Source organism: Bidens hawaiensis, unplaced genomic scaffold, assembly GCF_021521415.1.
Source record: "Bidens hawaiensis isolate Kalapana, Puna unplaced genomic scaffold, B.hawaiensis_p1.1 tig00000055_1, whole genome shotgun sequence".
In the NCBI taxonomy this organism is placed as follows: Eukaryota; Viridiplantae; Streptophyta; class Magnoliopsida; order Asterales; family Asteraceae; genus Bidens; species Bidens hawaiensis.
The window spans coordinates 8,126,892-8,152,625 of record NW_027491016.1 but is presented as its reverse complement, the minus strand read 5'-3'; the positions used below and the strand labels follow the sequence as shown (position 1 = coordinate 8,152,625).

General features: G+C 39.1%; 1 protein-coding gene across 1 annotated transcript; it reads left to right on the top strand.

The window, feature by feature from the left end:
- The first annotated feature begins 1,354 nt into the window (after window positions 1–1,354).
- LOC143555669 (cellulose synthase A catalytic subunit 5 [UDP-forming]-like) lies at window positions 1,355–9,176 on the top strand. Its single transcript, XM_077045211.1, has 14 exons — window positions 1,355–1,466; window positions 1,834–2,029; window positions 2,117–2,334; window positions 2,859–2,967; window positions 3,064–3,247; window positions 3,889–4,155; window positions 4,741–5,086; window positions 5,268–5,405; window positions 5,492–5,617; window positions 5,802–6,014; window positions 6,093–6,372; window positions 6,461–6,657; window positions 7,210–7,560; window positions 8,380–9,176. Exons 1-14 carry the CDS (start codon window positions 1,386–1,388, stop codon window positions 8,959–8,961), a joined length of 3,288 nt encoding a protein of 1,095 aa, XP_076901326.1. The 5' UTR covers window positions 1,355–1,385; the 3' UTR covers window positions 8,962–9,176.
- The last annotated feature ends 16,558 nt before the right edge of the window (window positions 9,177–25,734 follow it).

The window sequence follows — 25,734 nt, the reverse complement described above, 5'->3', positions numbered from 1 at the left end:
TCTAAGTGGGTTGAGCTGGTGGCGCCGGACCTTGATGCGGAAGTAGGGCCGAAACGGACTAAAACTAGTTCGTCTGGAGCGTATAGAACTTCAGCCGGGTCGGATTGCCGGGTTGGATTCGACCTAAACGTTGCGGGGGAGGAAACGTCTTCACCGCCGAGGAGGCGGCCATTGGGAAGGGACGCCAGGGGGAAAAAACCGGCTGAGGGGGAAGCCGTAAACATCAACGATCTTGTTGAATCCCTCAATAAATTCAACAAAACCATGGAGGTGGTCTCTAATGACAAAAAGGAAAAAAAAAGAATGAGAGATTTGGACTTCCTTACAAGAGACTTCAGTAACCTAAATCCGGTCGACCAAATGCTGATGGAAAAACAAAAGGAACGTATCCGGAAGAGGTTGATCGAAGAAGACCAAGCCGAAGAATAAGAATAATGTTTTTTTTTAGTACTTTAATTTTATTTTTAGATATTAATGTGTTTTTTTAATTAATGTGTGTTTTTTTAAATAATTTATGAGTTTTTTTAATAATACGTTTTTTTAATACATTTATAAAAAAATAAAAAAAAAACCGCTCGCGCCCCCTCTCGCGCCCCTCCACACCATGTCCCGGGGCGCGAGCACCACAACCAACACCCATCTTATCAAGTTTCTCTCTCTGCCACACGTTATAATATTATTGGCTGGCGCCCCCACTCGCGCCCCCCACACCCCTCAGCCTTATGTATAATGTTTTCTGATTACAGATTACCTATACATACGTACACATACATACATACATACAATATATTATTATTATATTGACACGCATATGCTTCCCGGTAAAACCCCATCGCCGGCGGCTAAACCATACAACCTAACCTTTATTATTAAACCAACCCCACCGACGGTTTCATAATCCAAATTTACCATTTTACCCCTCCAAAACCCACCGTACATGGTGGACCCCACTTTCTCCAATTTACAACTCATCAAAGCAAACCCCTCATACATACAGGTCCCCATCAAAGCGATCTGTGATATATGGATCGTGTATGTATGTGTTCCTTATGTATTAAGCCAGCCACTCTCTTTATCTCTCTCTCAAATTATAAAGTTTTGATTTTTAAGTCTTTTTAACCAAAACCCAACTCCCCAATTGATTATTATTATTAAATCTTTGTGGGTTTTTATTTCCTTGGTTTTTTATTACGTGTGTTTGCTGTTTACATTTCGTTTTCACTAGTATTTTAATGTGGGTTTGGTTTAAGAAACTGAGGGAACAGAGAAACCAACACATAACACAAGTGTAGAGAGAGAAAGCTTTCATCTTTCTTGATGGGGTTTTGCCAAAAGCTTATCTTGTGAAGTGTGTTTCTTGAGGTGAAATCAGTGTGTGAGGTTCAATGGATACAAAAGGAAGGCTTATTGCAGGTTCACACAACCGGAATGAGTTTGTTCTTATCAATGCTGATGAAGTTGGAAGAGTAAGATATTATTATTATTAATTAAAATTTTCAAATACCCATTTTAAATCTTTGATTTCTGAATTGGGTTTTGAATCTTGCTTCAATTTAATGCCAATTATGCAAAATCTTGAATTCTTGAACCTAAATTATTGATCTTTGGTTTCTGGAATCAGTTAAAGCTTGTTTTTTTATATTTATTTCTGTCGGTGGGTTGAACAGTGTGCAAGAATTTACCTTTTTGGATAATAAATACTGTTCATATGTTAGATTTGGGTTGTATATGACACAAATTCAGTAGATTTAGTTTCATGGGTTAGTTGACTTTAGGTTTGACTTCTTGATCTGAAATTTTGATTTTGTTTTTTTGTTTTTTTTTTATTAACAGGTGACTTCTGTAAAAGAATTAAGTGGTCAGATTTGCCAGATTTGTGGTGATGAGATTGAAATAACAGTTGATGGTGAGCCATTTGTTGCTTGCAATGAATGTGCTTTCCCTATATGCAGACCTTGTTATGAATATGAAAGAAGAGAGGGTAATCAAGCTTGCCCTCAATGCAAAACTCGGTTTAAACGGATTAAAGGTAGTGATAAATTACGATTCTTGTGTTCGATTTTTTTTGTTAAAGTCTAAAGATTTTGTGAAAAATAATAAGTTGAATGATGATTAGGGAGTCCCCGGGTTGATGGTGATGAAGATGAGGACGGATTTGATGATTTGGACCATGAATTTGATCTTGCAAATTCTCATGGTGTTTCCGAGGCGGTTCTTTCTTCCCGCCTTAATATCGGGCGGGGTACGTCTAATGCTTCCGGTTTTGCCACCCCTTCAGAGGTGGATGCGGCTGCTCTAAACCCCGAGATCCCGCTTCTTACTTATGGTCAAGAGGTATATTATAAGAACATTCTTCTTATTGTGATTTTAATTATGTGTTATTAGTAGCAATTATAAAATCTATGACCGGATGCGCATACTCTTTAATTAATGACTTTATTTTTGAAAATTGTGAATATTGAATACAAAAACCTCAGGGTCATTGGTCAAATCAAGATTGTGATTTTTCTTATGATTTCAAGTTGTGATGTGTAGTAGTAGAGTTGGAAAATATATGAAAGCGGTGCAATAGTTTTTGAATTTATGATGTTATATTAAAAATTTGACTTTATTTTGAAAATTGTGAGCACCGAGTACAAAAGCGTCATAGGGTCGATGGTCAAATCAGGATTTGTGAGTTTCCTTGTGATTTCATATTGTGAAGTTTAGTAGTATAGCTAGAAAATATATGAAGGCGATGCAAGCGTTTCTCAGTTATGATGTTGTGTTGAAAAGTTTAAGCACCTCTAATAAGTACAAAACCGTCACACGGTCCATTGGTCAAAGTCAAGATTTGTGATTTATTTTGTTTATTATAGGATGATGGGATTTCAGCTGACAAGCATGCATTAATCATCCCACCATTTATGAACCGTGCAAAGCGAGTTCATCCTATGCCATTTTCTGACACTGCTTCATCAGTTTCTTGTAAGTGTTTGGTTTTAGATTAAATATAAAGTTTCAATTTTTCTAGTGTTTCTGGATTAGTTTTCATATGTTTATTGTTGGTTTTTTATGTTTTAGTGCCGCCTCGACCCATGGATCCTAAGAAAGATTTGGCGGTTTATGGGTATGGAACCGTTGCATGGAAAGATAGAATGGAAGAATGGAGAAAAAGGCAAAATGATAAGCTGCAAATGGTTAGGCATCAAGGTGATAGTGGTGGTGGTCAAAATGATGGAGATGTTGATGATCCCGATATGCCAAAGTAAGTGCTTTTTTCCAATATTATTTGATCTTAATCAATACTCGTTAATTTAATTCCCGAGCAACGATAGTTGTTTTAAGGGAAAAAAAACCAAAACTTTTAGCAGATGATGACAAAAGCTTTTGTATTTAACAAGTTACTTGATTTAATCGTATGATTTTGTTTATTAATTAATTTAAGTAATATATTGATTTAGTCATTCAAAGGGATATTTTAGGTATTTTTTTCTGTTAACACTTATAAGTAAACTATGTGAAACAAATGTTTGACCAGGTGCACTAAAGTGTATGATAATATTGCCATATGTTAATCAGATATTTAACAAGTTACTTGATTTCATTCTCGCAATCTTTGATTTTATTAGTTTATCTAGGTAATGTATTGATTTTAGTTTCCAAGATTTAGAATGGCATTTTAGGTATTTTCATTATGCTAAGACACTTTCAAGTAAACAAAGTGAGTCAAATGTTAAGCAGGTGCAATAAAGTGTATTTGATCTTGTCTCACTTTTTGTAGGCACGCATACATACATTCATAAACTCATGTATGTATGTATGCATGCATGTATATGTATATATATTTATGCGTATGCATTAAAGGTATGATTTTCTAGGAATTTATTATTTGTTATGTGTGTATAGGATGGATGAGGGAAGACAACCACTTTCAAGAAAGTTACCAATTCCTTCAAGCAAGATAAATCCATACCGAATGGTGATATTGATTCGTATGGCGATTCTTGGTCTGTTTTTTCACTATAGAATCCTGCACCCTGTTAATGATGCATACGCATTATGGCTCATATCAGTCATTTGTGAGATATGGTTTGCGGTCTCATGGATCTTTGATCAATTCCCAAAATGGTTCCCAATTGAGCGCGAAACCTATCTTGATCGATTGTCACTAAGGTATGTGGTCCCCGCCCCTTTTAAGCTACTTAAAATTTTTGAAAACAAAGCAAAGGTGGAAAGTTAAAACCGACACGGTCAACAACATTTGTGTCAACAATTTTCAACCCTTTTGCCCGCTTCATTTTTAGTTGAGAGTTTTTAAATTTAAATTTGACTCTTTAGAGAAAAATCAAGCCCGAGTTGACCTGTTTAAACTATATCGGTTGAAATTTCCACCTGTATTTTTTGTGAGTTTTGAAAGGTAAAGGTTAAACTGCACTAAATAGAAACAAGCTCTAAACTTTTTTTAGCAACCAACTTTAGATTAGCGATGTAATATAAGGCAGCTTATTACCGGTATTAGCAACTAAACGCATTTCAACTGGGTTTTACTTTTTCGTTGCTGATGTGTCATTGACATATGATGTGGCAGCCATTACATCAAATGTCGCATATGCAAAAAGAAAAAGTTATGTGACTAAAATCTCAAAAAACATATTTTCAGGCTTGAAAATTTTACCTTCTAATTTAAAGTAACACACTAGAATAACAAACTTACATCTGATGCAACATTTGACAACTTTTTATATAATCTTTTTTTAGGTATGAGAAAGAAGGGAAGCCATCCGAATTGGCTCCGGTAGACGTTTTTGTGAGTACGGTGGATCCAATGAAAGAACCGCCGCTAATTACTGCCAACACGGTGTTATCGATTCTGGCGGTGGATTATCCGGTGGACAAGGTGGCTTGCTATGTCTCTGATGATGGTGCCGCCATGCTTACATTTGAAGCTCTCTCAGAAACATCTGAATTTGCAAGAAAGTGGGTCCTGTTTTGCAAAAAGTTTAGCATTGAGCCGCGTGCTCCTGAGTGGTATTTTGCTGAAAAGGTTGATTATCTTAAAGATAAAGTGCATCCATCATTTGTCCGGGAACGCCGTGCTATGAAGGTAAGAATATTATTTGACTTATTGTGTCAAACCTGTTGACTTTAGAACGATTGATTTGCAGAAATGACCTTTGTCCAAATTTGATAATTTCCTTTACAAGGTCAAAAGGTTGACCGTTTGAGCTTGTTTTTTCTTGCATTGATTAATGATGTGTACTAATTATAAACCGTTTGAAACACAGAGAGAGTATGAAGAGTTTAAGGTAAGAATAAACGGGCTTGTTACAATGGCACAAAAGGTTCCGGAAGAAGGATGGACAATGCAAGATGGTACTCCATGGCCCGGAAATGATGTTAGGGATCATCCAGGAATGATCCAGGTAAACATAATATTGAAGTTTGTGGATTTGGATATAAAAAGTTATAAATTAATATTAATGAACCTTTTCCTATTTTATGAAAATAGGTTTTTCTTGGGAATAATGGTGTCCATGACATAGAAGGAAACGAGCTACCACGTCTTGTATATGTTTCTCGTGAAAAGAGGCCTGGATTTGACCACCACAAGAAAGCCGGTGCCATGAATGCTTTGGTATACACTTTTTTCTTAATACATACTACCTACTAAATCGCTTAATTTAAGAAACTAGATATTTATCGAAATAAATGTTTTCTTGTATTATTAATTAACAAATAAATCATTTATCTTTGTTAAATTGGGAAACCTGTTTATATGTACATTTAAAGAAAGCTTCTGACTTTTTGTTTCCTTGAAGATCCGAGTGTCGGCCGTCATTTCAAATGCACCTTATATGCTCAATGTCGATTGTGATCACTACATAAACAACAGTAAAGCACTAAGAGAGGCGATGTGTTTTATGATGGACCCCACATCAGGAAAGAAAATATGCTATGTTCAGTTTCCTCAAAGATTTGATGGTATTGATCGTCATGATAGATACTCGAATCGCAATGTTGTGTTCTTTGATGTACGTACCATCCCTTTGACTTTTCTACCAAACCTTTATATGATGTAAAAATCCTAATATATCCGCTTTTATGTTTAGATTAATATGAAAGGGCTAGATGGAATCCAAGGGCCAATATACGTTGGAACAGGGTGTGTGTTTAGGAGACAAGCATTGTACGGTTATGATGCCCCAACCAAGAAAAAACCACCCGGGAAAACGTGTAATTGCTTGCCTAAATGGGTTTTATGTTGTTGTTGCAAATCGAGAAAAAAGAAAGCCAAAGGAAAGTCAAAGGAGAAGGTACCAAAGAGCAAGAAGAGCAAAGACACCTCGATTCAAATATACGCGCTAGAGCGCGTTGAAGAAGGAATCGAAGGTAAGTAACATATTTAAACGAGGCCCGATTGGAGATTCTTTTATTTTGTTATTATGGAATAATAAAAAGAATTGATTTTTTTATGTAGGAATAGATAGTGAAAAGTCATCACTTATGCCTCAAATAAAGTTTGAGAAAAAATTTGGTCAGTCTCCGGTGTTTATTGCTTCAACACTTTTGGAGGATGGCGGTGTTCCTCTGGGTGCCTCATCAGCATCACTGTTGAAAGAGGCCATCCATGTTATAAGTTGTGGTTATGAAGATAAAACCGAATGGGGAAAAGAGGTATGCGAAAACAATTATAAGTTTAAAGTGGCAAAATGGGTGGACCAGGGTCGTTACGTAATGGGTCCAAATGGGCTTTGTCATTTGTTAAAGTCGTATTTTTTTATATGGGGTTGCGCCAAAACATTTTCTTGTCCATTACTTTTAAAGTTTATATAAATAATCAATTTCTTTTACCTGTTAGTTTCTTGATTTTACTCATTTGCACCATTAAGATATAAAACACAACCTAGATCAACCCATTTTCGAAGTTTTTGTGAATAATTAGTGTGTTAAATATTTTTACAATATTAATATATGTTTTGAAAAAAAGTGATTTAGGAGGCTATATGCACTCAGGATATGCTTTAGGTAGCTTTCAAACCGTTGTATCCATTTTTTTATTAGTTATTTTTCTTGATATTTCTCATCTGACCCGTTAGAGATAAACGGGCCAAAATTGCCACCTCTAGAATTTTAATTTTGTAGGTCCCACAAAATGGGGTGTTATCGACTGTCTCAGTATTGTTTATTTTTTTCAAGGCATATAGCTAATATGTATTTGCAAAATAGGTTGGATGGATTTATGGTTCGGTTACTGAGGATATTTTAACAGGCTTCAAGATGCATTGCCACGGTTGGCGTTCTGTTTATTGCATTCCAAAACGGGCTGCATTTAAGGGTTCGGCTCCCATTAATCTTTCGGATCGTCTACACCAAGTTCTTAGGTGGGCCCTTGGGTCAGTTGAAATCTTGTTGAGCCGACATTGTCCGATCTGGTATGGGTATGGGTGCGGTTTGAAACCGTTAGAAAGGTTTTCGTATATAAATTCGGTTGTTTATCCATTGACATCCGTCCCATTGCTTGCTTATTGTACTCTTCCGGCTGTTTGTCTACTCACCGGCAAGTTTATTGTTCCCGAGGTAATAAGTTTTCTTTGTTTTTTGGTCCAATCTTTTGTAATGCGTTGGGTGGGTTGGGTAACCCTTCAAAGACGGTACCTTGCAGTACGGGCTGGAGTGAGTTGACCACTTGACAGTTGACCTGAAACACTTTCTTTCCAGAAATTATTTTAATTCTAAATACATAATCTGTGTCAAATATCATTTAACAAAATAATTTTTTTTATTTTTGTTTATTTTTATTTTACCTGGTTGACCTGAAACACTTTTTTATCCAAAAAAAAAAAGATTAATTTTAAATATATAACTAGTAACAAATATTAGCAAACCAATATTGTTTCAATAAGCGAATGAATCAAGAAGTCTATGTTTTGTATGCACCGGGCGACTTTGGTGGTACTTCATACTTCATAGTACGGACCGGATCGAGTTGTTCCCAAACACTTTCTTTAAAACAAAAAACTTTATTCCAAATACATAATTAGTGTTGAATATTGCTAAAAAATAATATTATTTTAAAAATACTAAATTTTTTAGCTTTCTTTGGTTGGCCTGCTAGAGATAATTCAACTCATAGGCTGGATCAAGTTGGCCCAATTTGTTTAAAAAAAAATAATTCTAAATACATTATTAGTGTCAAATATGGTTAACAAAATGATATTATTTCAGAACTACTATACTATTATTTTTCATTTAGTTTTTTTTTCCTAATTTTCCCTCTTTGATCCGTTATAGATAACGTCAATCCGAATAGACTAATAAGTAAATGAATCAATCTTATAACCGTCACATATTATTAAAAAAATAGAGCCTCATGGGATTGTTAAATGTCATCTGCAGATAAGCAACTATGCCAGTATTCTTTTCATGCTCATGTTTTTATCCATTGCGGTTACAAGTATTCTAGAAATCCAATGGGGCCGTGTTGGTATCGACGATTTATGGAGAAACGAGCAGTTTTGGGTGATCGGCGGCGTTTCCGCTCATCTTTTTGCACTCTTTCAAGGTCTTCTAAAAGTCTTAGCAGGGGTCAATACAAACTTTACGGTCACATCAAAGGGTGGTGATGATGGTGAATTTTCAGAGCTTTATCTCTTCAAATGGACCACCCTTTTACTCCCACCGTTAACCCTTTTAATCATAAACATAATCGGCGTGATTGTCGGGATATCTGACGCAATTAGCAACGGGTACGAGTCGTGGGGCCCGCTTTTCGGTCGGTTGTTCTTCGCCATATGGGTGATTTTACATCTTTACCCTTTCCTAAAAGGTATGATGGGGAAACAAAACAGCGTTCCCACCATTCTCATTGTGTGGTCCATTTTGTTGGCATCGATTTTCTCGCTCTTGTGGGTCCGAATCAACCCGTTTTTGGATCGGGGCGGGATCGTGTTAGAGGTTTGCGGGCTGGATTGTGATTGAAGATACGACGATCGAGGAATAAACACGAAACAGAGGGAAAATCCGGATATTTGTCGGTGAATATATGTAGATAAAAAGGGTTGCTTTTTAAAATCTTTTTCATTGATTCTTTTGAAATTTGGTAATTTTTGTGGGTTGTGAAGGATAGACTTTTTAAGAAAGATCTGTAATCCCAGGAAAAACATAAAGTTTAGTTATTGCGGTGTAATTTAATATTTTATGAATTAGGACTTGTTCTTGAATCTTTATTTGGTCTACATTCATCATTTAGCTGTGATTTTAATCAATTTAATCCACCTGACAACATAGTACTGACAATTTGATGGTTTGAGCGGAATTTTTTTTATTTATTTTTCAACTAGTGTTTTACCCGGCGCAACCACGCTAACCCAAGCTTCATTGGTCCCAAGCATTGAGACGGTAAGTCTAAGAGAACTCGGTCGGTTTTGGTTTTGGTGCATTATTGCACTAGAACTAAAACAAAAAAATCATAAAAATTGAGGTGGACCAATGGTCGACTATTGCCAATCCCGAACGTTGAGGCGGTGAATCTACGTTACTAAACATATTCGGTCGGTTTCCGTCACATTCGTTACGATACTGGAATGAAAACAAAAATATTCCGAACGTTGAGGCGGTGAATCTACGATTCTACGCATGTTCGGTCGGTTCCATCACATTCGTTACGGTACCGGAATGAAAACAAAAATAAAGCGGCATTCGGTTGATTTTTATTATATTTGTTACGTACCAGAACTTAAAAAAACAAAAAAAAAACAAATAAAGTGGCCACACATGATTGGTGCCACATGGACTAATAAGGATCCAGCGGCACCAAACCGTGTAATTGTTATATACAATATCACTGTTGGTGTTTACTGAATTTTTAGAAAGTAAATTACACTTTTCGTACATCAGTGTATCAAAAATTGCATTTTTGTTGTAGGAATGAGTTCGGTACCGATACTGAAAATCCCCAAATACGTGTATCGCTAGCGAAAATATTTGGTACGGTACAGGTTAGCGGTATTTTCTGTATGTCTTTATTCGGTCATGATTCATCTTTTAGCTGTGAGTTTGTATATCATTGAATTTTTACATAGTAAATTACATTTTTCGTACACTCAGGGTATCAAAAATTGCATCTTTTGCCGTCTGTCTCTATTAAGGATAGTAATAATCATTCTTTATGTTTAGTGTTTGTCATGATATCATCTTTTCCATTTAAAGTTTTACTTTTCTTTAAGATGACTGTTTTACTTTGAAGCTAAGATTTTAATTATATTTATTTGGTAAGATAATTATTTTACTCAATAAAACGTGTAATTTTCGTCATTATTTACTATCCTTTCTTTTTGTTTCTTTAATTTATTTTCTTTACTTTTTTTTTGAATAATGGTTTTAAATAATCCCAACTGCCCTGTTGATATAACAATCCCAACTTTAAAGTTTTTTGTTACCGGTCCTAATTAAAAGGGTATTTGTTTTTAACGGACTGCGACTCGGATACTAACTCCATTAGTGATTTGCTGACGTAAACCTTCTTCTCCGGCCGCATCACCCAGGAAACCTGTAACTCGCCTCTATTCTCCCTAATATCATTACATCGTCTCCCTCCCTCTTCAAAATAAGAAAATGAAGCAGATTTCATCTTCTTCTTTGGCCAATCCCTAGATACCAAACCCGATCTTTGTGACATTTGAGCCAAAACAAGGTACACCTCAGTACGTATTTACCGATTAAGCAAATAAACGCCTTTTGCGTAACAAACGAACGATTAACCGAACGGGTCGGGTTATGACCCAGATATCTCGGGAGGCCATCTATAAGTGATATACGATCTATACAAGCTAAAATATTAGTAATATGGCCCTAGTTCGATAGCAAACAAGTTAAACGAAAACATGCTCGTTTAACTACCCGCTATAGATTTAAACGCGAAAGATAGTTATAAACCAAGCATTGTATCATCCGATAAGCCGAAAAAGACTTACCAAACACTTATTTGAAATGTTTCAAGCGATCCATGAAAATATTTTTGATTTTTACAAACATATAGTATGTTTTTATAATTTTACACAAAACTAGCCGAAAAACACTCGTTTTCGCGCTGTTTAACGCACCCGATAAGTTTTTCGCGCCAAAAACCGAACCCGAACTAAATTTGGACTGGGCTTTTCGTATTTGGGCTTGAGAAATCAGAAACTTGGGCCAAAATGGGCCCATATGACTTTCGATCGGACCAGCCCACCCCACCCCCCATTTTTTTTATAAAACTTGTTTTGCAAGCTTGTTTATTCATTCTTGTTTATAAAAGTTGAGGTCCAAGCAGCTGCAACCTGATTTTTCCAGAATCCTTCAAACCCTAAGGTAAGGAGCTTAAATAAGTAACTTTTGTACTTGTTTAACCTTGATTAATACTATAAAAACATGTCTTGATTACTAAAAATCCTTCCTAACCATGTAAAAGTCCTAAAAATGGTACATAAACATGTTTTAATCATCCACATGGTAAGGAACCTATTTTGATAGATATTTTGGCCATAAACACGGATTAAAGGGTTGAAACGGCGTTTTTACGGTTCAAAAGTTTGTTTTTGTGCACTAGCCGAAACCCTAAGTTAAAGGGTTGTTCTATTGATGAAACCTGCTTGGTTTGTGATATAGGACTTGTACCTAGCTTGCATAGAAGCACAAGAACCTGAAAACTTGATTAAAAAGTCGGAAACGAGCCAAACTCGCAAAGGTAATGCCGAAACACTCGCTTACGGGCTATTTAGGTTAAGGTTGTGATGTGCATATTATTAGGCCTTAAAATTTTTCAGGGACATCAGGGACCATGTCAATGAGTCCCTGTTCAAATTTGGTAATTTTTCAACCATCCGAGAATATTTGGCGAATTTATTACCGAATTGGGATGTTTATTTGGGAAAAATAGCTAAAATACTTCAAAAATTATGAAATTTTTCTGGAAACTCAGATTTGATTTATTTTGATCACATATGAATTTTGGGATCATTTGGAGAATTTTAAAGGTGTTTTGTTTATATACGTTTGTGTGAATTTTTATAACCGAATTTGGGCCGAAAAGAATATCGCACGAGCTTTTTACATTCTGGAATTGATACAGGTTGATTTGGGACATGATTTTAGCATTCAGGAATTTTTGTGGAATTTTTGGAAATTGTTTGGGGTAAACGGACGATTTTCAGGCGAAATATAGCTGATAAAATGAATTTTTATAAATTAATAAATCAGCAAATAATTCCAAAAATATTTTTATAAAAATATACATATTTTAATTGATAAGTGTTTAAATTTTCATAATTTAATAATTAACGGTTAATTAATTATGCTAATTTAAAGATTAAACAAATTCAGTTTTTATAAAAACCGGCAAGTTCGCGACTAACGAACCAAGAGTGATCAAAAATCATATTTTTGGACTAATTAAGTAAAAACAAACTTTTCTATGAAAAACCTGGACAATCCGGATGGATTGTGCACGTTTCTTCTTAAATCAAACTGAATAAACGGAAACGGGCCCTGTGGCTAATCCGGGACCCCAGTATGTGATCTTTCTTTATAACTTAATCATTTTATTAACCAATACATTTACCCAAGCTTATTTTCCCATAACTGTTTTCTGAACGCGTAAACGAACAACTTGGCCCAGCTAGGAAAACGGGAATCTGAGCCAAGTTCAGTTTTAAGTATTAGACATTGAACAACATCACAACCTAAGCCTATTGCCACTTTCTGGGCGTTCCAGCTACACCCAGATTAGTTATACAGCCCAGTTTAGTATCGAGATTATAATAATATTAAAATATTAATATTATTATAATATTAATTATAGGAACTACTGATAGCGGACCAAACAAACCACGAGCTGATAAAGTACTGATTATCTACTAAACCGTGAGTTTCATGACCCCACTCTTTAAACAGTTTTACGAACTTTTGGGGTGAAAAGCATGTTTGATTACATATACATACCTGAAACATGTATTGATGTGAATTATCTAAGTGCTAACACACGAAAGTCCCCACGAACACAGTGATTAACTTCGAGCCGGTGGCTTGTGAATAGTACTATTGGTTTGACAAACCCAAACGGAGCCGGCATGTATTGCTGAGACTTTACCCCGTTTGCACATGTCCATAATTATACAACACGCCATGTAGTGTTAGACATAGCTACTTGGGGCATGTTGTGGGCGGAAAGGGGTCACAGTGGTTGATTGAGCGTGGGAAATGGATGCACGCAGCACATACAGTCAAGGCTTCACTGTAGCTTAGCATAATTACATCATTTACATACATACATACTTATTTCATGATTACAAGTGTTAACTTGTGAATACTCATTACTGTTTTCTTGAAACTCATGAAACTCACCAACTCTAGTAGTTGACCCGTTTTAAACTGTTTTTCAGGTGTACCTAAATCGGAATGATTTGGTGATCTGTTACTTGCTCAAGGTGTGTGGTTGATACTATGTGAATAGAGGCAAGGGTGTTAGTAGTAAGAACGCATAGTTAACGAACCAGTTTTGTTTGTATCACCTAGACTGTAAAACAATGATAGAACAATGAGTTGTAATATATTGTAAATTAGTTTGTAATGTTTCTTTATAAATAATGTGTTGATACCAGAGGTGTCTGTTACATTCCCGTTTTACGCTTCCGCATTGTGCTAGTCGGGGTGTGACAATCTTATTTTCAAAAATTCGAAATCAATGTTACACAATTTACAAAATAAACATAAGGGCTTTTGTTAAGGGGATCAAAACGAGTCGAATGATGTGTCAGTTACCTTAAATGATGCAAGATTGATGAGGGTGGACTTTGTCAGAGACGCCAACGGTGGCACGCTGGTTAGGTTTTCTGATGAGGGGAGAGAGAGAAAGAGAGAGAGAGAAGGTGTAACGATATTAGGGAGAATGGAGGCGAGTTGCAGGTTTCCGGTAGGTTTCTACGTGATGCGGCAGGAGAAGAAGGTCCACGTCAGCAAATCACTAACGGAGTTAACATCCGTTAGTCGCGGTCCGTTAAAAACAAATACCCCTTTTGTTGGAACCGTTACCAGCCAAGTTTAAAGTCGGGACTGTTATTTACCAATAAGGCATATGTGAGATTATTTAAAACCAATATTCACTTTTTTAGGACGACGACTTTCATGTATTTAGGATATCGTAAACTTATATTTTCTTGATCTGTATTTTTATTTTAGAACTTGTCTAAAATTTAATTAATTAATATGTTTATAAATGTAGTTTTAATAATAGATTTTAATATTGTATTTATTTATTTAATATTTTTGGTAAATAACTAAATTAAGCGAACGGAAATATATATAATGAAATAAAAGTATAAAAGTTGCATTTATTCGGAATAGGTAAAATGATTAATTGATTACTTAAGTCTTAGATAAGTTTAAAAAAATAAAAATTACCAAAAGAAGAAGGAGGGGAAACGAGAAAAGAAAAGAAAACAAAATAGCCATGAATAGTACATTTTATCCTTTAGTCGTAACTCGTAAGGGTAAATTGGTTATTATATAAAAAGTTAACTGAAATTATAACATTGGTTAGTGAAATGATCGAAATTTGTGACAACCCATAAACGTAATCTATGGTAATTAATGGAGATAAACGATGCCACACTCCACTTTCCCAAGGCTTGATGTGGCTAATTGGTACCAAACTTTAAAGCAACGGAAAGTAGTCAAATGGCATAAACAATCGAGTGTCAATGTCTGTTGAAACCTATCCGCATTGAGGTAACGTTTCTAACAGATGCTCTAAAGAGAATGGTGTTAGATTCATATAATAGAAGGTGTATACAAGAATTATCTAAGAGAATTGTAATAGTATTCAAATAAGTTTAGGGTGGTGGTCCTCCTCTACAACATAATACCCCCTTCTCTATATACAGAAGGGGGATTACAATTATTATTTTCTGTATTACAGCATGGTCCCCTTTTGACCCCCCCCCCCCAAGCATTCTTTCCCTCTAATTCTTCTTCTAGCATTTCCCTTCAATTCTCTTCTAGACTTTCCTTCCAATTTAGCCCTTCTAGAATGACCTTTTCCATTTAGCCTTGGGCCTTCTTTCTTGGGCCACAGTCATTCTTCTTACTTAATGGGTCTTAGCCTACCTCAGGAGCCCAATTATGAGGTAGGCTCTTCAAGTCCCCCAGTCCATTGTGCTCGTTATTTATGACGAGTACAGTGTATTCACAACAAGTCTCTATTCTTCCTTTGTCGTGACCTCCTGTGTGATCCACTTTAAACTTCGTTTGACCTTTATATGGACAGGGAGTATCTTTGATACAAAAAGAATATCCATATAACTATTATATACTAGTTTGACTTAGGCCTATGAGCTTTCCCCTAAGCCATTGCTCTCTTTGACTTAGGCCTCATCCATTCCAATAACGTGGCTTGACACATGTGTTGTTCTATTCCTTTCTTTCGGGTTGATACTACCACTTGTTTAGATCGACTGGATAAGTCCTTAACCCCTCTGGAACCTTTGATTTTATTTAGTTACTTTGGGAGGTCTTTTGGTTACTCTCTTTTGGGCTTCCTTTCTTTAGCCACTCTTACTTTGAACCTGTGTTTGCTATTATGCATATTTTGCTTACCACTCGAAGAACCCATTTAAAAGGTAACTGTTTCAAGTCTCCCCAGTCCATTGTGCTCGTTATTTATGACGAGTATAATAGACTTTTATTAGCTTTCCACTATACTTTTATCTTGGCGCTTTCTTTATCCTCCGGAAGTGTCCGCTTATGTTGTTTTCTCTATTTGCCCAGTTTTTGTGTTATCTTAAACGGCTTAACACTTCTCTATATATCTTTTAAAGACATTTGCCCATCGTCGCACCTTTTTCATAAGGTTAGTGCCGTTATCCTTTAGCGATATTACCATCACCTTCACAGTTGCTAAAGTGAGAATGCTATTGTTGGGGTTCCTTTCTAGGGTAGCTTCATTAAGTCTCCCCCGTCTATGATAAGGGTAATGAACCAACTCGGACCTTTCTTTGACTTAAATTATCCCATCCCCCTTTATCTTTCAGCCCATCACCGGGCCTATACCTAAACCGGAGATAGTTTTGAAAAAAACTTCTCGCGCTTCCTCAAAGAAGTTATCACACCTTTCGAATCGCCAGCCTTTCTCATAACTGCCTGCTCCCTTTTCTCACTTTCAAAGTTGCATTTCGTATCTCCTTCTTATCTGGTTGGTAGGATTTTTTGTTAGAGTAACTAGTACTCCCCAAGTATTTTGGTTTCTTCTAAGCTTTCTTGACTTGGACCTCATCATGGGACGGAGACCCATTTTCACAACAGGCTTTACAAGTCCCCTTAGTCCTTATTCTGATAAGGACAAGAGACTAATGTAGTCCTAGCTCATCTATCACATACGGGATAGGTTCATCCTTTTTAAACCCATTCATTGGACCAGTTTCGGACGAGATCCTCTTTTGATATTTTGGCTAAGGTAGACGATACTTAGTTCCCATGATCTTGATCCAATTCTTTTGACAATTTAAATCTACCCCGATAGATATGTTGGACCCAGTAAGGTCGAGGTGGCGAAGTTATGGGATGAGACAAAAATCACGCATCCCTAAACTCATCCCCATACAATGGGCCCAAAACTGGAATTACCTATTCAAGTCCCCCAATCCCTTATGCTAATTATTTATTATTGGGATAAGGGACTTTAAGCGTAAGTTTCTTTGTCACAACCAAGACAAGGTTAAGTTTTCTTTCTTGGACGTACGTAATCTCTTTCTTCTTGTTGAATACCCTGCCAAAGTTGTTAGTAACTGATTAACATGCTCTAATAATGATCATGCTATTCTTGCTTTACCAATATTGGACATAGAAACGAAGGCGTAGACAATTTCCAATGTGATAATAAATGATGAAAATGTATCAAGCTACTAACATTAATCATGATGATCTGAATTATTTCTATATCTTTCTCATGTAAGGTCTTGTCGGTTAGTATGAATAAATCATGTTAAAGATGTGAATGGATATCGTGTTTCGATTCAAGGGTGCATTTAAGCACATTTCGGGCTATATGGTTCTCCTCCTGCTTGGGGGAGGGGGTGTAAGTTCTAAACCTTTTAGAAGGTGCTATTTTCCTCTGGGGAAATTATAATTACCGAGCCTCATGGATGGACTATTTTCCACGGAAGAAATTATAAGTATCGAGCCTCATAGATGGGGCTACTTTCCTTTGTGGAGATTATATGTATTGAGCCTCATAGAGTGGGCTATTTTTGTATATGGATCCAAGCCCCTCAGCCGTGTGACATCTGCCCCGATCCGACCCGACCCAGGTACCCGTTTCTCTGACCCGATCTCTTTCTTTTATGATTTAATATTTATTTATACTTATATTTTACTTTTAATAATAATATATATTTTCCTTCCCGCCTCTTTCTCTCTCTTTCTTTCCGCCGTCCCGTCCCTCTCCTTCTCTCTTTCCGCCTTCTTTTCCCTCTTGTCGCCGTCCCGCCCTTACGCCTTGTTTCCCTCTTTTTCTTCTAACTCTTTGCTTGTTCTTTGTTCCTTCCCGCCTAAGGTTGTCTGCGCAGCTCCACGCGCCAGACCCCTTACAAGGAATCCTGCGTGAAGACCACCTGTTTCAGCGATACGCGAGACGAACTCTTCTCGCAGCGCGCTAAGAATTGTAATTCTTCTCGCAGCGCGCTAAGAACGGTAGTTCTTCCCGCGACGCGCTAAGGATTTGTAGTTCTTCTCGCAGCGCGTTAAGAATCGTAGTTCATCCCTCGACGCGCGAAGAATTATAGTTCTTCCCGCGGCGCGCTAGGAATTTTAGTTCCTCCTGCGGCGCGCTAAGAAATGTGATTCTTCCCGCGGCGCGCTTAGAAATGTAGTTCTTTCCGCGACGCGTTAAGGTTGGTTCCGTCTGCCTTCGCGCTCGCGCTCTCTTGACCTTCTGTGTCTGCCTTCGCTCTCGCGCGTGCGCTCGAGCCTTCTCGCGCTAAACCCTTTGAGTTTTCTTCTGTTTAATCTAGCCGTTGCTTTTGTGTTGTCTTATCTTTTGTGCTGTTGACCTAATCTGCTTTATGTCTGAAAAGCCACTTTTGGCGCAGCATGCGCACCAACCCCATTGGTTGGCAGAAAAAGTGACTGACATTATCTTTTGAGATCTGCTTTTGCCATGCTTGACCAGTACCTTTTTCTGAACTGCCCATGCCTTTTTACTGTTCCCTGTCAGCTTTTTCTCTTTTTCCCTGCTGCCATATCTTTTGATATCTTTTGCTTTTGGAATCTTTTGCTTTTTGAGATCTTTTCCCCTTTTTCTAGGGATTGTGTTCCCTAGGGTTTCTCTATAAATAATAGTATTATTTTTCCTAACACTACACACACAAAACACTTAATCTCTCCTGTTCTCCTTGCTCTCTCTGCCGCCTCCCTCTCTGCCTCCGTCTTCCTCCCTGTTCTGCCCTGCTTTTCCGGTAATATATATTATATATAGTAATTTACTTATTAATTATGCTAACTTATATCAAGACTTAAAACAAATCATTAAAACAATAATCTTATTTATAGGTTAACTTGTGCTTGTTTAAAGTTGGTTCTTGCTTTATCTTACACCGCATCTATTATCAAGTGAGTAATCTCGTACCTAATCCCTCTTTGCTTTTAATGTTTTGGGATGTTCATGTGTTCATACAAACTTAGAGTCTTAAACTGTTTATGAACTTTAGTCGCGCAGTATCCCATGTGTTGAGGACGTAGACTTGGCTGTTTATTTGTATGTGTGGATCATTAACCGTCTTGTCGGTCTATTCCGCAGTTCTCATGGTACCATTAGATGAACACGGGAGAACTATCGTTTATGATTTTCTCTTTTGTTTGCACATGCACAGTTTGTCTTGTTTGTGAGCTCAATTGTGAGCACTGGCAGTCTATGAATCTTAGAGTTGATCCCGATCAGATTACACCCTTGTTGAAAACCAGACATACACGTGTTGCGCGCAGATTTATTGTTATCTATGTATTGTATTAAACTTGATTTCTCACCAACACGCAAGTGTTTGACGTTTATTTTAACACATGTTCAGGTTTGCAGTAGCTGTTTTGGAGCTTGTGGACACATAGGAAGTTTTCTTTATTTTGGACCTAGATTAAAATGTATCAAGACAAGTTTTTGCTGTTCGAATATTATGATTTATAATATATTGATTTATGATGATTTATGTTATCTTGTGTTTACCTTGCGCGTGCGCGAATAAATGTATTTATTAAATATTGACACCCAATAGTGTCACGAGTAATGAAACAATATGTGGCGCCCCGATGTATAATCCGCCTTTGGTCGGGGTGTTACAGATTGGTATCAGAGCTCGTTGACTTTAGGATAGGTGGTTAGACGTAACGGCCTAGAATACCTAAGAGTCCCTTCTCGCGCATGAAAGAAATCTCATGATTGCGCGCTTATTGTTAATTACTCGTTATTTATGAATATGCTCGCGCCTACGCAGTATATGATTTTATGTTTTATTTCGCGATATTTCGATTCTTGTTGAATTTCGATTTTTATTGATTTTACTTACATATTCGTTTGTTGGATTTGAAAATCCGAAAAGTCATGGTGATACATGAATAGTTGATTTTCAATTTCCATTTACGATTATGTTCTGAGATTGGAGACTTGAAAAGTCATGGTGATACATGAATTGTCAACCGCCAATACTCATTTTCTTGTATATTTTATATTGAAGATTGAAAAGTCATGGTGATACATGAATCGTCAATCTCCAATACTCGTTTACTCGTATATTTTAAATTGGGAATTCGGAAAGTCATGGTGATACATGAATTGTCGATTCTTGATTCGAATTTGTTACCTTTATTAAGTCTGCATTTAGGGTCATTTATTTTACTTTAACTTTTGACAGTAACTAACTCCGCGAAACCAAGCTTTTCGAGGTTATACTTTGCGCTATAACCAAGATATTAACTAAAATTAAAATTTTATAGAATGCCTCCGCTATCTCGTCGCCATCTCAAGAAGAAAGAAGCCGCGCGCAGACGCTCGCAGCAACGTTCCCAGGAAATGGCCGCCGCAATAGCCCAAGCTTTGAGCCAAAACAATACCAACACCTCCAGTTATAACATTAAGTCCTTTAACGCAGGTAACCCTCCAAAGTTCACAGGTCTTGAAGGAGCCACCGTGATGCTCCAGTGGCTTGAGAAAATAGAAAACACTTTCATCCACACCCAATGCCCCTCAGACAGACGAACCCTATATGCTTCCAGTGTCCTGGAATCTAGAGCGCTTACATGGTGGAATGGAGTAGCTCATGCGCGTGGCGCAGAAACTGCTTCCAACATGCTCTGGGAGGAATTTAAGGAAATTCTGACACGAGAATTCTGCCCTCCCAACGAAGTTAAGCGCTTGGAGGAAGAATTTTGGAATCTTAAGCAATACAGTGGCGAAGCGCGCGAGTACGCGACGCGTTTCCATGAACTAAGTTTGCTGGTCCCTCACCTTGTTACCCCTTCCCGCCGAGCCATAGAGAAATTCCTTGGGGGTCTCCCCATGGAAATTCAAGATTCTGTATGGGCCAGAAACCCAGTAACCCTCTCTGACGCCATCGAGTTGGCCGCTGTGCTCAGCGACAACCATGTCAGAGCAGGAACCCTGTTCCTGCGGGGAACAGAAAAGACCAAACTCACCAAGACTGCCCCTGAACCAACAGAAACCAAACCTGAACCCTCAAACCGTAACAACCTCAAGCGCAGGCGCAAGGCCTATGCGCTTACCAACCCGCCCATTGTCCAGCAACCCATCTACCAACCTCCAGTTTACGCGCCTAACCCTCTGTCAGCCTACCCAACACCTCCTGTAGCCCACAACTATGCCTTAACCAATCCAGCACTCCCTGCCCCGCCAACTAAGAAACCTTACACAGGAAACCACCCCTTTTGCCCAACCTGTAGACTCCACCACCCACCTCAAGTCCCATGTCGACTTTGTAACCGATGTGGCCGCGCTGGTCACCTTGCAGAAAACTGTAGAGTCCTTCCCGCCAATCCAATTGCGCCAACACCACCAGTCTACCCGCAGAATCCACAACCAACCTACCAAAACCCACGACCCAGGTCGTGCTATAACTGCGGTGATCCCAGTCATTTCCGGAACGCGTGCCCAAGGCTACAAGTTCAGATTACGCAAGCGAATCCGGTGAACCAGATTTCAAACCAAGTAACGCGCGGACGAGCTTTTAACATAACCGCGCACCAAGCGCAAGCGAATAATGACGTAGTTAATGGTACATTTTTGCTTAACGGATATTATGCTTCTATACTTTTTGATACTGGCGCCGATCGAAGTTTTATTTCTCGCGCCTTCGAGCAGAAGCTTGCGCGACCGCGCGATAACTTAAAAGAAGATTTTTCAGTTGAATTGGCTAACGGTGAAACTGTTTTAATTAACTCTGTGATTAAAGATTGCACGCTTAACCTTAACGAAAACGATTTTCTGATCGACCTCATCCCCATGCCTCTTGGAAGCTTTGATGTTATCATTGGTATGGACTGGCTCTCGAAGAATCGCGCCGAAGTTATTTGTGCCAAGAAGATGATTCGCATACCTCGAGAAAATGGTGATCTTCATATCTACGGCGAAAAACCCTCCCGCGGTCTTAAACTTATGTCTTGCGCCGAAGCCCGAAGACTCATGCGGAAAAGGTGTATTGCATTCTTAGCCCATGTGGTTAAACCTGCTGAAGAAAAGAAGAAGCTTCGCGATATCCCCGTTGTGCGTGATTTTCCTGAAGTTTTTCCTGATGATCTTCCTGGTATCCCTCCCGCTCGTGAAGTCGAGTTTCGTATTGATCTTGTCCCTGGTGCTTCCCCCGTAGCTAAATCTCCTTACCGTCTTGCGCCCGCTGAGATGCAAGAATTGGCAAGCCAACTTCAAGAGTTGACTGCTAAAGGATTCATCCGCCCTAGCTCTTCGCCCTGGGGTGCTCCGGTGTTGTTCGTTAAAAAGAAAGATGGATCGTTTCGCATGTGTATTGATTACCGCGAGTTGAACAAACTCACCATTAAAAACCGGTATCCCTTACCGCGTATTGACGACCTCTTTGATCAACTCCAAGGTGCCTCTTGTTTCTCGAAGATTGATCTCCGCTCTGGCTATCACCAGTTGCGCATCCGCGATGAAGATGTTCCGAAGACTGCTTTTCGAACTCGTTATGGCCATTTTGAATTCTTGGTCATGTCCTTCGGTTTAACCAACGCACCAGCCGTTTTCATGGATCTAATGAATCGGGTGTGTAGGCCTTTCTTAGATAAATTCGTGATCGTGTTTATCGATGATGTTCTGGTGTATTCTAAGACCAAGGCCGAGCATGAGCAACATCTCCGATTGGTGTTGCAGAAGCTTAGAGCTGAGCAACTCTATGCTAAGCTTTCCAAGTGTGAATTCTGGTCTGATGAAGTACAGTTTCTTGGTCATGTTGTAAACAAGATGGGTATTCATGTCGACCCATCCAAGATTGAAGCAATCAAGAACTGGATTACGCCATCCTCTCCTTCCGAGATCCGTTCCTTTCTGGGCTTAGCTGGTTATTACCGGCGTTTCATTTCGAACTTCTCAAAGATCGCTTTGCCTTTAACAGCTCTAACGCACAAAGGTAAACCGTATATTTGGGGCTCGAAGCAAGAAGAAGCCTTTCTGACGCTCAAGCGTTTGTTGTGTGAAGCTCCTGTTCTTGCGCTACCTGAGGGTAATGATGATTTTGTCGTGTACTGCGATGCCTCCAACCAAGGTCTCGGTTGTGTTCTTATGCAACGAGGCAAGGTTATCGCTTACGCATCAAGGCAACTTAAGGTTCATGAAAAGAATTATACAACTCACGACCTCGAACTTGGTGCAGTTGTATTTGCCTTGAAGATCTGGAGACACTACCTTTATGGTACTAAGTGCATCCTTTACACTGACCATAAAAGCCTTCAGCATATCTTTGATCAGAAGGAACTTAACATGAGACAACGCCGATGGAACGAACTCATCAGTGATTACGATTGTGAGATCCGGTATCATCCTGGTAAGGCTAATGTGGTAGCCGATGCGCTCAGCCGAAAACCCTGCCAGCTTAACTGTATCTTGCCGCGCACGCAGCTTTACTTTGCGCCGATTCAGAGCAATCTTGAATCACGCATTCGCGACGCGCAGCGCGCATCCATCAGTAATGGTAACCTTCGCGCCGAGTTAGCGTGTGGCGCGGAAGCGCACTTTGTCCCTAATCTGAGTGGAATTCTCTGCTATCTTAATCGCATCTGGATTCCCTTTGATGAGAATCTTCGCGCTGATATCCTGAGTGAAGCGCACAAATCTCGATATTCCGTTCATCCTGGCGCTGATAAGATGTACAAGGATTTGCGCATTACTTATTGGTGGCCCGGTATGAAAAAGGATATTGCTGTGTTCGTAGCTAAATGTCTGACTTGTTCTAAAGTGAAAGCTGAACACCAACGCCCATCTGGTTTGCTCGAACAACCAGAAATTCCTACGTGGAAATGGGAATGTGTAGCGATGGACTTTATTACCAAGTTACCTTTGACAGCAAGCAAACATGATAGCATTTGGGTAATAGTGGATCGTTTGACTAAGTCTGCTCACTTTCTGCCCATTCGTGAAAACTACCGTGTTGAGCAACTCGCGCAGCTTTATGTCAAGGAAATTGTCTGCCGCCATGGTACTCCTTTGAGCATTATATCCGATCGCGATGGCCGTTTTATATCCCGCTTTTGGAAATCTCTCCAATCTGCGTTAGGAACTCGCTTGGACATGAGTACGGCATATCATCCTCAGACTGACGGTCAGTCTGAGCGAACTATTCAAACTCTTGAGGATATGCTCCGATCTTGTGTTCTTGATTTTGGAGGTAATTGGGATTCACACCTGCCTTTGATTGAGTTCTCTTATAATAACAGCTATCATTCCAGTATTGGTATGGCCCCATTTGAAGCACTTTACGGTCGTCAGTGCCGCTCCCCGATTTGTTGGAGCGAAGTGGGAGAAGCTCAAATCACAGGACCCGAACTTGTTCAAGAGACAACCGATAAAATCGCCAAGATCCGTGATCATCTGCTGACTGCCAGAAGCCGACAGAAGAGTTACGCAGATCGTAGGCGAAAGCCTCTCGAATTTCAAGTTGGTGATCTTGTTCTCCTCAAAGTGTCGCCTTGGAAAGGTGTTGTCCGCTTTGGGAAGAAAGGTAAGCTTGCTCCTCGTTATGTTGGTCCATTCAAGATTCTCGCGCGTGTAGGAAAAGTTGCCTACAGACTTGACCTACCGCCCGCGCTCAGTAATGTGCATCCAACGTTCCATGTATCCAATCTCAAGAAGTGTTTAGCCGACGAGAACCTTCACATACCACTTGATGAAGTTCAAGTTGACGAATCCATGCATTTCGTTGAGAAGCCTGTTGAGATTATGGATCGCGAGGTTAAGCAAACCAAGCGCAGTCGTATCCCTATCGTGAAAGTTCGCTGGGAGTCCAAGCGCGGAGCCGAGTTTACATGGGAAAGGGAAGATCAAATGAAGATCAAGTACCCGCACCTGTTCTCTGCGCAACCTACTTCGAGATAAATTTCGGGACGAAATTTCTTAAAGTAGGGGAGACTGTGACATATGCCCCGATCCGACCCGACCCAGGTACCCGTTTCTCTGACCCGATCTCTTTCTTTTATGATTTAATATTTATTTATACTTATATTTTACTTTTAATAATAATATATATTTTCCTTCCCGCCTCTTTCTCTCTCTTTCTTTCCGCCGTCCCGTCCCTCTCCTTCTCTCTTTCCGCCTTCTTTTCCCTCTTGTCGCCGTCCCGCCCTTACGCCTTGTTTCCCTCTTTTTCTTCTAACTCTTTGCTTGTTCTTTGTTCCTTCCCGCCTAAGGTTGTCTGCGCAGCTCCACGCGCCAGACCCCTTACAAGGAATCCTGCGTGAAGACCACCTGTTTCAGCGATACGCGAGACGAACTCTTCTCGCAGCGCGCTAAGAATTGTAATTCTTCTCGCAGCGCGCTAAGAACGGTAGTTCTTCCCGCGACGCGCTAAGGATTTGTAGTTCTTCTCGCAGCGCGTTAAGAATCGTAGTTCATCCCTCGACGCGCGAAGAATTATAGTTCTTCCCGCGGCGCGCTAGGAATTTTAGTTCCTCCCGCGGCGCGCTAAGAAATGTGATTCTTCCCGCGGCGCGCTTAGAAATGTAGTTCTTTCCGCGACGCGTTAAGGTTGGTTCCGTCTGCCTTCGCGCTCGCGCTCTCTTGACCTTCTGTGTCTGCCTTCGCTCTCGCGCGTGCGCTCGAGCCTTCTCGCGCTAAACCCTTTGAGTTTTCTTCTGTTTAATCTAGCCGTTGCTTTTGTGTTGTCTTATCTTTTGTGCTGTTGACCTAATCTGCTTTATGTCTGAAAAGCCACTTTTGGCGCAGCATGCGCACCAACCCCATTGGTTGGCAGAAAAAGTGACTGACATTATCTTTTGAGATCTGCTTTTGTCATGCTTGACCAGTACCTTTTTCTGAACTGCCCATGCCTTTTTACTGTTCCCTGTCAGCTTTTTCTCTTTTTCCCTGCTGCCATATCTTTTGATATCTTTTGCTTTTGGAATCTTTTGCTTTTTGAGATCTTTTCCCCTTTTTCTAGGGATTGTGTTCCCTAGGGTTTCTCTATAAATAATAGTATTATTTTTCCTAACACT